At 42.3% G+C, this 14,762-nt stretch overlaps 1 protein-coding gene across 3 annotated transcripts in view; it reads left to right on the plus strand.

The window, feature by feature from the left end:
• Nucleotides 1–13,800, plus strand: part of klhl13 (kelch-like family member 13) — a 34,491-nt gene extending 20,691 nt beyond the window's left edge. For all 3 annotated transcript variants that reach the window (XM_070983032.1, XM_070983031.1, XM_070983030.1), the window contains 5 exons: nt 1,111–1,243; nt 2,510–2,706; nt 3,678–4,473; nt 7,208–7,321; nt 12,711–13,800. In XM_070983032.1, coding sequence (XP_070839133.1) covers nt 1,111–1,243; nt 2,510–2,706; nt 3,678–4,473; nt 7,208–7,321; nt 12,711–13,198 — 1,728 coding nt within the window. In that variant the 3' untranslated portion in view covers nt 13,199–13,800. The remainder of the gene's footprint in view (nt 1–1,110; nt 1,244–2,509; nt 2,707–3,677; nt 4,474–7,207; nt 7,322–12,710) is intronic.
• The last annotated feature ends 962 nt before the right edge of the window (nt 13,801–14,762 follow it).

A 14,762-nucleotide genomic window follows, 5' to 3' on the forward strand; every position in this document is an offset into this window, starting at 1 on the left:
CTTTCTTTAATATGTTAAATAGATATATTATAATAAAGTTGGAATCAGCATCAGGAATTATTAAGGTGTTTAAAAGACTTAATGGGTTTCAGCTTACATAACAAGACTGTATTACAGCTCGAATTTCCAGTGTGCACTCAGTGGCTGTTTTGCATGTCACCACCGATTTGCAGAAAGTTAAAATCAACCTAAAGTTGGGTGTGGGTGTCAGTATTGTGCTTTTTGCTGCTGCCACAGCAATGGCTGCCCTTCGTCACCGTCTCTCATTGAAAATGAATGGCTGTTGGCAGCTTTTGCAGCACATTAATCTTTTGGTGTCAGAGCACAGTAAGGGAATGATAATGATTTTTCTAGGCCATCTGATCTTGCACTCTGTAGCCACTGTTAGTTAGTAGACTCACTAGTCTCGGTTGGTGCATTTGGAAGCAGCCCACCTAAAACTCGCCCACTGGTTATTCCAGGAGTTTAGTGAGTTGTTGCATGTATTGCATGTTTTTGTGGTTGCATGCTATTTGTGCTTCCTGCTATGATGTAAGCCATGGAAAATGATGCGCCAGAGATGAAGGGTACATTTACCATTTTCCCCACTGTGGAAGACAATAAAATCAGGTGTGCAGATAGGTGAATGTATGAAGAATATGGTATGAGTACAGTATGTTTAAGGGAAACGAAAACCTGACTGTACGTGGGTAAAGATGGGATTATTTGTTTGAAATATCAACAGTTTTCCTGAAGAGAATAAACTGTGTACAAGTTCCTGTCATGCTGTCATGCCAACAAGGGGACAATATGCTGTCGCTGTAGCTCCAAACATATAATTCTGAACCAGTTATGAGCAAGACAGTGAAGAGTACAAGCCCTATCAGTGAGACAGCCCAAGCAGACCAGAAGTGCTGTCACAAACATTTTGGGTCCCCGAGCTTGCGTCTGACACACCGTGACTAAACATATTTTGATTGATCCTTACTGAAAAATTGAAGTTCAAGTTTGTGATTGGACAGGAAATGCAGTCAGGCTCAAACACAGTGGCTGAGACAGCGGAGGGGTAAAACCACAGCATAGGTCAGGTCTCAGTCACATACGTCCCTCACTGTTATCCTCTTCTGTTAGGGATTTGACCAGCTGAGGATAGAAGGTTTATTATGCGACGTCACACTAGTGGCTGGGGACGGCGACGAGGCTTTCCCTGTACACCGCGCCATGATGGCCTCCTCCTCCGACTATTTTAAAGCCATGTTCACAGGTGAGTGTACAAAGCCTGACCAGATGCATCCACTCAACAGTGCGTTAGCCATTTTACTGGCCCCAGCTACACTGATGTTCTTTTTTGTGTCTTCTTGTTGCTATGATGCATGCATTGATTACTTTATATCTTCTTCCCTCTTGCACTTATTCTCCTGCAAAGCATCTTTTTTAATTAATGAACATTTCGCAGTCATGTCACTGTCCTTTTGCCTCCTGAGAAATTACACAAATTGACCTTGTGCCCACATACTTCCAGCATTGTGTGCGTATATTCATAAAGCGTTCCATGTTATAAAACCAGCCTTATCATTGTTGTGCATTCGTGTCCATGGTCCTTTGTACTTGCAATGACTGTAAATGTGATTTATTAGCTTGTTTACCTCTCCTTGCTGCACTGTATGCAGAGGCGGAAGAACCTTGACTACACTTAAAGACCTGCAGTGTTTAAAGGATATTTTCAGGAATAGCAGATAAACTGTAGCTCATTTTTAGACACAAGACACATGTTGGCATGCAAAAGGTAATTCAGCTGAGAGCTGTGATGTACCAGGTTTGATGCAGCTTTTTAAAGTGAAACCCAAGGAAAACTAGTAACACAGATGTTGTTTATAAAAGTGACCTTACTGCTTTGATTTGACCTGTTTAAGCTGCAGCCTGCTTTAATTAAGCTGTTTATTTTTCATGACTAAAGCTTTGATTAGCAATTTAGCACCCTATTTATTTGCACTACACTGTACATAAAGAGCAGTGAAAAGAATGAAAATTTAGGAGCAGTTGGTGGGGCTAGTTTAGGTTTATATCATGATAGTAGTAGAAGTTTGAAGATTTGTCATTTAAAGTTTCTGATTAAGATGAGAAGGTGCTGCAATGAAGACAGAAGAGCTTGTTGAAGTAGGAGTAAGGGGAAACTGGACTTAGAGTGTGGGATAGCTCATTAGTGATAAGGGAGCTGTGTGAGCGTAGATGCTGAGCAATAGGATTCTGTCTAAGACCTTCAATCCTTTCTCTGAACATAAGTCCTTTGACACAGAAAACAATTAATTGACATTTACCCAGGAGGGAAAATGTATCTAAATGAAATAATGTATTTTTATTTCCAGCTTAATTGAATTTGTTCCGTTATGTAAGCTTTATTCTTCCAAGCTCTTTCAAAAAAATCAAATCGATGTGGCTGCTCACAGACCTGTCAGTCAAATAAGATTACGCATCAGTTAAACCACGTGTAAGCACCCACTGTTTATCCCCCGACTCTCTCCTGATGCAGGTGGAATGAAAGAACAGGACTTAATGTGCATCAAGCTTCACGGAGTCAACCGAATAGGCCTGAAGAAAATCATTGACTTTATCTACACAGCCAAGTTGTCACTCAACATGGAGAATCTGCAAGACACACTCGAGGCAGCCAGCTTCTTACAAATCCTTCCTGTGTTGGACTTCTGCAAAGTTTTTCTTATATCTGGGGTAAGGAAGCACACCAGCCGTGCACTGTCCACTCGACAGTACACAGCTTCCCGCTGGTCTTCACCACTTGTGCATTTTCTGTTCATTGGCTGAAATAACTGGATATTATATTAGCATTCCAAAAATAATTTCAAATAGAAGCTGTCGTTTATTCTAATAATTCATTTCCCAAAATATTTTGGCTTTTAAACTTCTCTTCAAGTCCCACAAGAGTGCCTTCGGGTTAGAAGAGGAGGCAAGCACAAACATAAAGTCACATTTCAATAAGGGCTTTGTGCGTGCGGTCTATTTCTTGTTGTTATTATTAAGTAGAAACTGTTAGTCAGAAGAAATAATCTTTGATAATAATTTGAATTTGGTGGAATAAGTACTCTGAAAACCTGAAAGTACTCTTTACTAAACATAATGAATCTTCTTTGTGAGAAGGGTACCAGGTAAAATGCTAGACATGCTCTAATAGAAAATTGTAACAGTCAGTGTGTATAAACATTTCTTTTTATGTAGAAAAGTGTATATAATCAGTCGTTTCAATGAATATGCACTTCGGTGTGTCTAAAGGTTTGTATATGGGCTGCTAAACTAATTTGTGTGGATGCAAACCAGGACCGCAATTAATAATTGCTTTCTTTATTGATTAATTAATGATTTTCCTTCATGAATAATTCCTAGAGCCCATATTGATAACTTAAAATTATATATTTAATTTGCCAACACTTGAAAAATTGAAAGGTATTAAGTTTACAGTTATATAAAGCTACATATGTTCTGTGTAATAGGTGTAGACTGTATGTTACTTGGCTATAATCGCCACATCCTTCAGTACTAAATCACTGATATTTTATAGTTAGAAATCACTGTGTGTAAGGTGAGTCTCTCTGTACAAGTTGTGAAGTTCCAGTCATTCATGTCCTCAGATATGTTGTTCATCTTTGTTGCAGCTTTTTAAGATTTTGATTTCCTCTTCCCTGCAGGTGTCTCTTGATAACTGTGTAGAGGTGGGGCGCATTGCCAACACGTATAACCTCACAGAGGTGGATAAATATGTCAACAATTTCATCCTGAAGAACTTCCCGTCGCTGCTGGGCACGGGAGAGTTTGTCAAGCTACCATTTGAACGGTTGGCTTTTGTACTGTCCAGCAACAGCTTGAAACACTGCACTGAGTTGGACCTGTTCAAGGCGGCTTGCCGCTGGCTACGCTATGAAGACGGTCGTATGGACTATGCCCCAAAGCTCATGAAGAACATCCGCTTTCCCCTCATGAACCCGCAGGAGCTCATCAATCACGTGCAGACAGTGGACTTTATGCGCACGGACAACACCTGTGTCAACCTTCTCCTGGAGGCTAGTAACTACCAAATGATGCCCTACATGCAACCAGTTATGCAGTCAGAACGGACAGCCATCCGCTCAGACAGTGCCCACCTGGTCACCCTGGGTGGTGTTCTGCGCCAGCAGCTAGTTGTAAGTAAGGAACTGCGTCTTTTTGATGAGAAGGCTCATGAGTGGAAGGCGCTGGCTCCTATGGATGCACCCCGCTACCAACACGGCATTGCAGTCATCGGCAACTTTCTCTACGTGGTGGGTGGCCAAAGCAACTACGACACCAAAGGCAAGACAGCGGTGGACACCGTATTCCGGTACGACCCTCGCTACAACAAGTGGATGCAGGTGGCATGCCTTAATGAGAAACGTACGTTCTTCCACCTCAGTGCACTCAAGGGACACCTCTATGCTGTCGGTGGAAGGAATGCTGCCGGGGAGCTCGGTGAGTTTATTTCCCTACTTGATTCATCTTTCCTTTTTAAGCATCAACAGAAGCCTTTTAATTAATATTGTATGAGATTATACACCTAAAAATCAAGGAGCAGTAGGAGAAAGAATGTGCAGTTTAATAAGGCTGCAAGCATACTGACGCTGGTAATCAAGTGTTGTGCCAACACATCATTTGCTGTTTCAACATGTCGCGTGCATAATCTCTGTGTAATTTCATTGAATCGAGGGTGTACCCATTATCCACAACACCTTTACAATCTAATGTAATCCAGTACAGAGACACATGCACAATCCTTTGTAATGTTCAGCATTGTTTTGTCATTTTTGAGGGTGTATTTTAGTGAGGTGGTGTTTCTGGTTTCTGGTTTGTTTGTTTTTTTTTCACCTCATAATGAAGTACAATCCAATACAACACAGCCACAACCTGCACCCTTAAGTATTCCTGTTGAGATTAACCATTTACATATAGGTCCTGAGACTCAGCTGAAGCTGGGACAGGAACCGTATCGGCAGAGAGGATTAAATGAATGGTTGAATACATTTTGTCAGTGGAATATTCAGTGATTATAAAGCGGTCGTGTCATATCACCTCTTGTCAGTAATCTGATGATTTTCTTCATTTAACATTATTTGTTCACCCCTCTGGTAGAAACAGTTCCGTGAACTGATATATCTCTGTCCATTCGTTGTAGTTTGGTTGTTGATGCTGAGTAACCAACCTGGAATCTCTGCAGCTGTAACTGTGGACCACAGAGAGGTGCCACCCAATACTTAAATTCAGCTCTGTAACTGCAGCAGACAGAGAGAGGCCACTGTGTGAGCAGTCTTCTCTTCTGGGTTATAATTAGACCAAAGAACACGGCCTCGGTTCACTGCCCATCTACACAACTGCCTTTTCTGCTTCACGTTCCACTGCTCTTTCATTGCATGTGGTTTAGCCTTGATGTGCCCAGCCCTTGTATTATATTTGTTTACTCTGGTTAGGTCACATGGGTGTGGTTTTATTGTTACGTCTGAAATGCCCAAATTATAAATGAAAAGCTGAACAAACGTCAACAGGGGTATTTATAGGAGGAAGCTTTCGATCATGAATGGTAAACTTTGTTTTTTTGGTTACGTAATGTGACTCCATTTCTCAGTCGTCTTGGTTTTGTTCTTTTAAACTGTTGATGATGTCCGTTTTCATTATGACATCTTACTTCAATATAGGACAAATCTCTCTTTCGCTCAGGTCTTTTAGAAAAGTAATCACAACACTGTTTACTTTAGTCACACCAGTGAAAGGAAAAAACCATTGGTATTTTGTCACGCTATATTTCAAAGTCAGATTGTTAATTTTGCAGCATTATAACAATACATGAAATATTTGCCCTTGCTCCGATAGGCTGTTTTTATAACTTACACAGAGGGAAAAATACAGTGTTAAAATGTGGGAGATGACAGGGACCAGTCACAATGCGCAGATCATTTAGAGTCAGATCCTCCTGACCCTCCAGGTTGGGAGCCACTGCTCTCGGTGCTACATGGTAATTGTCACCAAATCTTACCAGCTGTGAGCTTGACCCATGGAGTGTACTATTAAATTCTGGTGAACCACCGTCAGGGAGAGGAATGAATGCTAATTAGTAATGTGACCTTTTTAAGACGATGACAGGAAAATCTGATCTGATTTTTCAATTTGAATTAGCGTACCTGTAAATGAAATTGCTGAAGATGTCAGACTCTGGTCTCTGTAGGTAAATCAGCAGCATTCAGAGTTTATGCACATCCATTCATCGTTTATTAATTAAAAGATTTTTCAATATAAACATCTTTTCAGTACCTGCTCTGCATTCAGTTTAATGTTGTGTGTTTTAAATCTGCTCGCTTCATCTGTTGTCTTCTAATATATGTCTGTATTACTTCACTGAGCGGAGTTCGTGCACTGCTCAAGGTCACTTTGCTGATGATTGTTGAGCAAGCAGAGTAAGGTATTCACTCATTTTCCCCTCTGAGATTTCCCAGCTGTCCCAGAGTTGTGGTCCTGATCTTACTGCTGTATTTTAGAACCATTTTTCAAGTCGATGATTTCACCACTGATTGAACCAAAACCTCAAGGAAGTGTTCAGTCCACCAACTTGTTTTTCCATTAGCTGCACAAAATATTTTGAGCAATATGTCCACCCCAGTACCTCTTTATCCTGTTACATGCAGATGAGACCCAGCTGGAAAGACTACTTCACTATTGCTCATGATGCTCCGGTAAAATATGCGCTTAATGTTTAATACAAAGGTGCAAAAAAGTGCGAATCACACTCTTGTTGTAATCCTGAATTGTAACATTCCAGCTGGTTGTCCAACTTTCCCTTTCGCCCAATCACAACCCCAAGCACAGCATGAGCCCACGAGTTGATGGACCCCTGGCAGCTGCTTAAGGGGTTGCTCAGCCACCAACCACACACCCAGTGTCCCTATTCTGCGTTTTCATAGATTTTGTGGAACCATCCTCAGGGGCCTTAAGATAAAGGATCTTCCAATCTCCTTATTTCCTGTGCAGTCAGTGCATTGAGTGCTGGTAGGGTTATGGGGATGTGTACTCTGTATTTAAATCTGTGTTTTAGCTCCCACACTGAGAACCTCCAAGGCCTCATTTGCTGCTGTTTGTCCTCCTTAGTTATATCTTGACCTACTTTCTACTAATTCGTTCTTTTTCTTTTTTTTTCCCCCCTGTCGTCTTTTTCTTCAAGCTACTGTGGAGTGCTACAACCCAAGGACAAACGAATGGACGTATGTTGCCAAAATGAATGAGCCACATTATGGCCATGCTGGGACGGTGTATGGTGGTTATATGTATATTTCAGGTAAGTGGCTCTAGGGAGCTTAAGTGAGTTTGTTTGTAATGAACCCACATATAGAATGATATGTAATGTTGTGTGGTGAGATTAAAAGTAGATTTCCTGCCTTGCAGTCACACTTGAAATGAATTTCAGTGCATTGTGATTTCTAATTAGGTAATTTTGTTTTCTTCCGAAATATTCAACGGCTTAATGCGTCTTACAACAGTCACGCTGTTAAAATCTGTCCTGTGGTCACCTCATGATACCTTTCCTCCAAACTCCGCTGCATGTATCATGCATCGCTGTGAGTCACCGAGAGAAGGCCGCGTATGTCTTTTGTTCGTGTTCGACAGAAACGTGATTCGGCTTGTGATTGACACAGTCATTAGCCAGCTGCAGGGGGAGTGGGATCACAGTAGTGAATTCAGTATTATTCAAAATGGCTTCACCATGAATTTGGTTTTCAGATTTTTGACAAATACTACATCCAATATTTTCTAATTTTGGGAGATTTCAGTGAGTCATTATCATAGGATTTCTAACTTGCTGCATCATATACAAAGTGTCTTTCATCTACACTGAGCACGCAGGTGAAGTCAAAGTCTGAGGGTTCGGTGCTTATTGCAGACACTGGACACTCATCTTGGGCCTTCAGGCAGTTACTACTCGCTCTTGAGGTGTCACCTCAATACTTGTTCACTTCATAGGATTGAAAACAAATCCTGCGTTATGGAGATGAGCCCTAGTTTCTCAGTGTGACTAATCCAGAGCGGTGCTACAAAGGAAGGGGAAGGGAGGGGTGGAAGGGAAATTGGGAAGGATGGAGCAAAGTAGAGGACTGAAGCCTGTGTAGGAGGTGTAACACTGAAGAGCCAGTGTTAATCCCTCCTGGCCGTGGGTACTGTCATCGTTCTACAACACATGAACATAAACAGTGCTCGGAAAACATGAAATAAAATCACTGGAGATTTCCAGCAGTGCAGATTGTTTTTTTTTCCCGTAGTGACAGTTTATCATCCAGTTAGCGTACACGACGAGTTATCTCTAACCACACGCACTGTACATATAGGCTCCAAGAAATAAGATACACCGGTTGCGGTGTTTTGTAGATGTTTCAGATTGGATCATCATCATTTGAACAATTTTAGAAATTCGACCGGTGGAGCTCGATCAAGTGAAAATCTGTGAATGCACACCACCAAAGGAATAAACACCATCTGCTTGAGTAGTAAAACAGTTGCAAGCAACAAAGTCAGAATTTCAACGACTGCATGAAAAGAAGTGGTGCAGTCGTTGGTAGTGGGGATGGAGTTCCTCTCTGCAGCCTTTGTGAATTAATATACATTAACATTAATAACATTAACATCTTTGCAGTAGTCACATCCCGTACCTGCGAGCTGGGAGGCTTTGGCAAATGAAAATAAAACACCGAAACCCTCTTTAGTAGCAGTAGTATTAATCTTATTTACATTTTAAGGTGCTGACCAGCATGCACAATGTTTTATTAGATGCACTCCCTGATTTTGATCACTGTGCACACAGCCAGTTAATTTGATTTTATCAGCCACAGATCTCATTATTCCTGCAACCCTTTGTCAATATTATGCAGTTCTCTACACGCATTACCCATCATATCAGTTGCAGCTATCTTTAGAGTTTTCAGTTGCACGTTGTAAATTCCACAAGTGACATGACATCCATTTGCTTGGGTTTTTTTGGGGGGTTATTTAGTTTTTTTATTGTCTGTTCGGATTTTTATTATGTATGACTTTGTTAGGGTTCTGCAAGAACTGTCTTTGTGTGCATGCATGTGAAAAAGTTAACAGTGCATGTAGCCCCCTTTTAATCTGATGTCATATTAATGAACTCTGACTTGCTGGAAACAGGCCAGAAACTAATAACTGACTTCATACATGATTACTGTCATTGTTCATATAAGCAAAAAGCAAAACTTTTATAACCTTATTAATTAGTTAGTGCTTCACTTGGAAAGCGAAAGAAGTGGGGCATAATGTGGGACCACACAGACCACATGATTTGACAAGCCTAATATCACTGTGAAGCAAAGATGAAAGACAAATTTTCACTTTTTAAAATAAATAAACTGAAATGATCAATAGCGTAATAGTCAGTTACTGCGCTAATCTGCCAGTAGCCAGCTGTTTTTCAGACTTCTGCCTCAGGCTGTACTCTGCAGCAGAGTATTTATTGCCCATCCTTTTTGATAATCTAATGGACTCCTTTTGTGTTGGCTTTATGTTTCAGTGATGCACTGATTAGCAGGCCAGTAGCCTGGTAAATTTCACTGCCACAATGACACAGTGTCACGCTTTGCACCAGCAGCAGCTAAAACTACATGTGGGGGAAAAAGAAAGCGGTACAGCTGATCGGGCGGTTTAGTGAAACATGCATAACAGCTCATATGAAAACTTTCTGTAATAGACCGATTTTAAATTCAAAAGGTACAGGTAAACGGGCATTACCCATTAGAGGAATTTTGTTGCGCCGAGGCCTCGCTGTAGCACCGACAGTCTCGGGGGTTAGAGTCTTGCTGTGCAAGGTGACCCATGCTGAAGTGCAGTTCTGTGTCCGTCTGTCACAGCAGATCAGGTCACATTCTCCGGCTGTGCTGCTGCGCTGTCTGAAGGTATTCTGTCAGCTGGATGAACCTGACAAATGCACTCAGCCCAGAGACCATCACAGCTCAAGTGGTGTGGCAGAGTTCAGACATGGGTACTGAACCAGCACAGAGCCACATTGCCTCTGGTTCACTGTCTTAAGATCTGTGTGAAGGTGGTCTTACAGCTCTGACCATTTTTTAGCTTTTTACTCAGTCATCTACAACAAGGACAGATGCACCGTCTGGGTAATTTATGACTTAAGACTTCATAACAGTAGATGAATTATTGTGATTATTGTAAAGTATTTTGCAGTTGGAGGATTTATGAGGCTGATGCTGATTTTGATAATTTGGAGTCCCTTATTTATTTATTTATTTATTTATTTATTTATTTAAGACATTTTACAGTTGAAAAATCAACCTGTCGGTGCTCTCTGGTGGACAAGCCATGTAATGGTGACATTGTTTCTTAATGATCTTAAACCTACTTTGGCATTTGTTTTACCATTTCTTGTTTGTTTGTTTGTTTGTTTGTTTAATTGTGATATCTTATATACATTGCATTTTAAAAAGCGTATTGTTATACATATGTGCCTAGCTAATGTCAGTGCTTTGGTGCAGAGGAAACAAGAGTTGACAAATTGTGAGCATTCCTGCAGGAATTAGCAGGTTAGCTTTGTAGATAAGATGGACAGTCTTAAGGGACTGTATTTGTTTGTTTGTTTATTTTTTTTGCCTTGAATTTTCCTCCAGGCCATGCACTGGTTTAGCTTCATAACTTTAGGTTTAAAGTTACAAATTTGCAGAGAGTTTCATTTGTGTTAAGGTTGATACACAAACAGAGTAAGGGCTGTCGCAGAAGCCAACTCGGTGCGGAAACGGAAGTTCATTAAATGTATTTGAAGCTGGTTTCTTACAGGAAGTGTTTCGTTGAAATGGCTTTGGTTCATAATTGGATCATTTGATGCAGGAAAGGATGGTGCTCTATAATCTCAGCCAGCATTCTCCCCAGTTGATCGTTGGAATGAAAAACGTAGTGTGGATGGCATGTACACTACGTCCTGCTAACAGTCACACAATGCGTTGTGTTGACTTTAATAGACGTGAAGATTACCGCTGTGACTCAGCATTTGTCAGCGGTGACCCAGAATGACGATGATTCATAAGGGTCTGAAATTTCAATTTGATGCTCACTATAGAGAGCAAATGACTGGCTATTATTGTTTGATGTTCCCTGCAGGAACATCAAACCACAGGGTGGATGTAGTCGGTGGAGAAGCGCGGGTTACTGAGTATCGTACCTGAATGTAGACAATAAATGAAAAGCACTGACGTATTTAACTTGACCTGAAAAAAGAAGAGAGGAAAGTCGCATCCATAATCAATATAGAGCTGGCTGTATGTTAATGCATTACTCCTTCAGAATAATGCTGTATCACGCTTGGTGGTGTGTCTGTGCATCCTTGAGGGATTTCTCTGAGCAGCCATAGATCGTTGGTAGTTGATGGTTGTTCTGGGGCTCAAGTGTGAACACTCTTTATCATGACGGGGTATTTTTGGAATATGCTGAGCCCCGTTTTCCCACCTCACCTCTGTGTCTACTTTCCGTCTTCTCTTTGGGTCCCACTTGTGCCGGCCCTGACTCAACCAACCAAGCAGGTCACTGGTTTTACAAGGGGGCTCTGTTTTGTGTCTACATGGATGAACAGGGAAATGTTTTTATGTGGCATATGTAGTAGACAATACCCCAGTCTAGCCTGTGCTGTCTATGGAAGGGCAGAAACCTGCCTCTCTGAGACTGGCTCAATTTGGCAAAACGTTGTCCACTCTTAGTGTCTCACTAATAGCACTGATTAGACATTAGGATACTGGGATGCTGATCAGACATCACTGTATCAGGGAAAGGCCAAAGCCCTTGAACTGAATCGCAATAGCAGCAGGTCCTCTAGAGAGGCAAAGTAAGGACCTTACGTTGACTCGACCACTGTTCTCTTGTCAGGATTTTAATAACAGACTTGCCCCATGGACGACTTGGATAAAGAAAATGGGTAGTGAGGCTATCTTTGGATTTGATCAGTTAAGGAGGTGCAGCATCACAGATCTGAGTCATGGCAGCTGAATAGACAGCTTAGACCTCAACAATAAAGCAAGCACACGATCACTGGGCAGCAGCAAAAGAGGGATTCTGCCTCTATTCGGCATGCTCTGCAAATCTTCACTGCATTTGCTCCTAGTCACTGTGCCGGGGGGGGCTGGGCTGGCTTCCACCCAAATGCATGCTGGGATTGTGTTCCTCTTTATTTTAAGCCTTCCCTGTAGACATGTCCTGTTTTTTTTTTTTTCCCCTCCCCACTTTCCCTCAGCTTTTTTGTGTCCCGGCGTCTACAGTCTGTTTGTGCATATCTGCATGAGCGTTTTGTAATGCTGTTCCTCTTTGTATGGCTGCTCATCATCAGCATTATGTAGGAAAGAGGCAGAACAATGTCACTCTAGTTTGTAGAATTACGGTTTCCCCTGTGTGCTGGTTGTTGAGTTTGAGTCGAGGCTGGAGAAATGGGGATTGAGGAAAGGTGAGATTTAAAACATACATTCCTGATTCCTGTTTTTTAGAATACCGTTGAAGCATATGTGACCATTCCTGGTGTTGTGGCTGGTCATGGCCTAGATAAATGTAGGTTGACATGGGGGAATGAGTCACAGATCGGTCTGATTGACAAGCCCACAAAGCTGTTTTCCTCCCCCAAATGATCAGTGACAAGACTAATTTGTGCTCTGTTTTGCTTCCTGCTGCAGGGGGAATCACGCACGACACTTTTCAGAAGGAGCTGATGTGCTTTGACCCAGATGCAGATAAGTGGACTCAGAAAGCACCTATGACGACAGTGCGCGGCCTCCACTGCATGTGCACAGTGGGCGACCGTCTCTACGTGATCGGGGGCAATCACTTCCGGGGCACCAGCGACTACGACGACGTGCTGAGCTGCGAATACTACTCCCCTGCCCTCGACTTGTGGACACCTATCGCCGCCATGTTGCGAGGCCAGAGCGACGTTGGCGTGGCTGTGTTTGAGAATAAGATTTATGTGGTGGGCGGCTACTCGTGGAACAATCGCTGCATGGTGGAAATAGTACAGAAGTACGACCCCGAGAAGGACGAATGGCACAAAGTGTTTGACTTACCCGAGTCGCTGGGCGGGATCCGAGCCTGCACACTCACAGTTTTTCCCCCTGAGGATATCTCGGGCTCGCCCTCCAGAGAGTCGCCCCTCTCAGCACCTTGATGAGTAAAGGGGGGGAGCCCCTTTTTGCTCATACCCCCGCAACCCCCTGTCAACCTAAACCCCCCTTCCACCTCAACAAACACACCTTATAGACATTGTTTGCACTTCCTCTTTGGACAACATCTGTACTGCATCCCTAAGTACCCCCCAGTCCACCTCCCCTAAAGCTGTGCAGAAACTCCTCCCTTATCGATTAAACCTACATACCGACACGGTTTGGCAACCTAATTACATGTTAATGTTGCATACTCGGTATATTTTGGCAGGAAATACCTTGACTTGAAAAGTGACTTTGCAAATCAACTTTTCTACCTGATGTCGACAAAGTTTTCTTATGTCTCGTTTCTTTAGGCGTTCTACCTTGAGATGTTGACTACCACACTGACTCTCTCTTCTAGTCTATGCCAGGTTAGATGCAGGTGACCCCGGAGAGCAGACGTGTAGGGACGGTTGAGCTCCAAAACACAGCTGGTTTTTAACTCAGGGGTTGGCCCAGGCCCCATCTACGTCTCTCTTACAGTTTCAGTTCTTTCCTGCTATTGCTATGAAACTGTTAACAAAATGGTGTTTTCTAAATTTAATAAACATGATTTTGAAAGTAATTGAAATGTTGTCGTCATTGCGGACTACAGCAGACTCAAGACCCTTGTAAGTAGAAGTTTGATTGTAGTGACGGGACAGACCATCTTCATCATGCACATGCACTCATGCTTGAGCGTGTTAACTCTTTCCAAAGAATACAATGTGTTTTTGTTGTGACTGGCTGGTTTCGATTTACGGTACAGAGCATCCTCACACTGTAGGCGGTCATTATTGATGATTTGAGTGAAGCCCTCTGGCTAACTTTCAGTGCATTTCAGTGTCTACACTGTGTGGTTGAATATTTGCCTCCTCAGTGGGCAGGAGCTTGGTTTGTGTGCTCATGTCAGCTACAAAAACCTGTTAGAGGGTAAGTTGGGATCTTTTGAAGTGTGGTTGTATGAGGTACTTATCCATTGTCTGACTATTACCTACAGCAGATGGCTGCCGACAGGCCACCAGTACAGAGAAGGCGACAGTGCAATATCACTTTCTTCAAAGCCACCGGACTCCTTTGTCATTTTACCTTGCAGAACACTGGTTGCTCCTCGGCCACTCCCTTGATTGTTTAGTTTGGGTTATTGTGTGACTTTGGTGTTTTAACACTTTAGTTCGTAACCCTTAAAAACGCCAGTCACACAATAACACAAACAGCCTAACCGATCGAGACAGCTGCAGGACACTGACAGCCATGTTCTGCGAGGTAAAATTATTGTTTTTATCAAAGGAATCTGGTGGCTGTGAAGAGGGCATAGATGTATATAACAAATTCAGTTTCCCATCGGATAGAGCTGTCTGACAGCAAGGTACAGTGGTGAAAATGTTCTTGATATAGCATACACTTAAACTGATTTCGCTTTTTTTTTTTTTTTTTTTTTTTTTTAAGGTGGCTAAAATCCGTTTTGACGCTGACCCTTTGCACGGGAGAACACTGCGTACCTCCGGTGCCGGTACTCCTGTTGTTTTCTCCAATCTGGCAGCCTGC

This window comes from Chaetodon trifascialis, chromosome 16, assembly GCF_039877785.1.
Source record: "Chaetodon trifascialis isolate fChaTrf1 chromosome 16, fChaTrf1.hap1, whole genome shotgun sequence".
Classification (NCBI taxonomy): Eukaryota; Metazoa; Chordata; class Actinopteri; order Chaetodontiformes; family Chaetodontidae; genus Chaetodon; species Chaetodon trifascialis.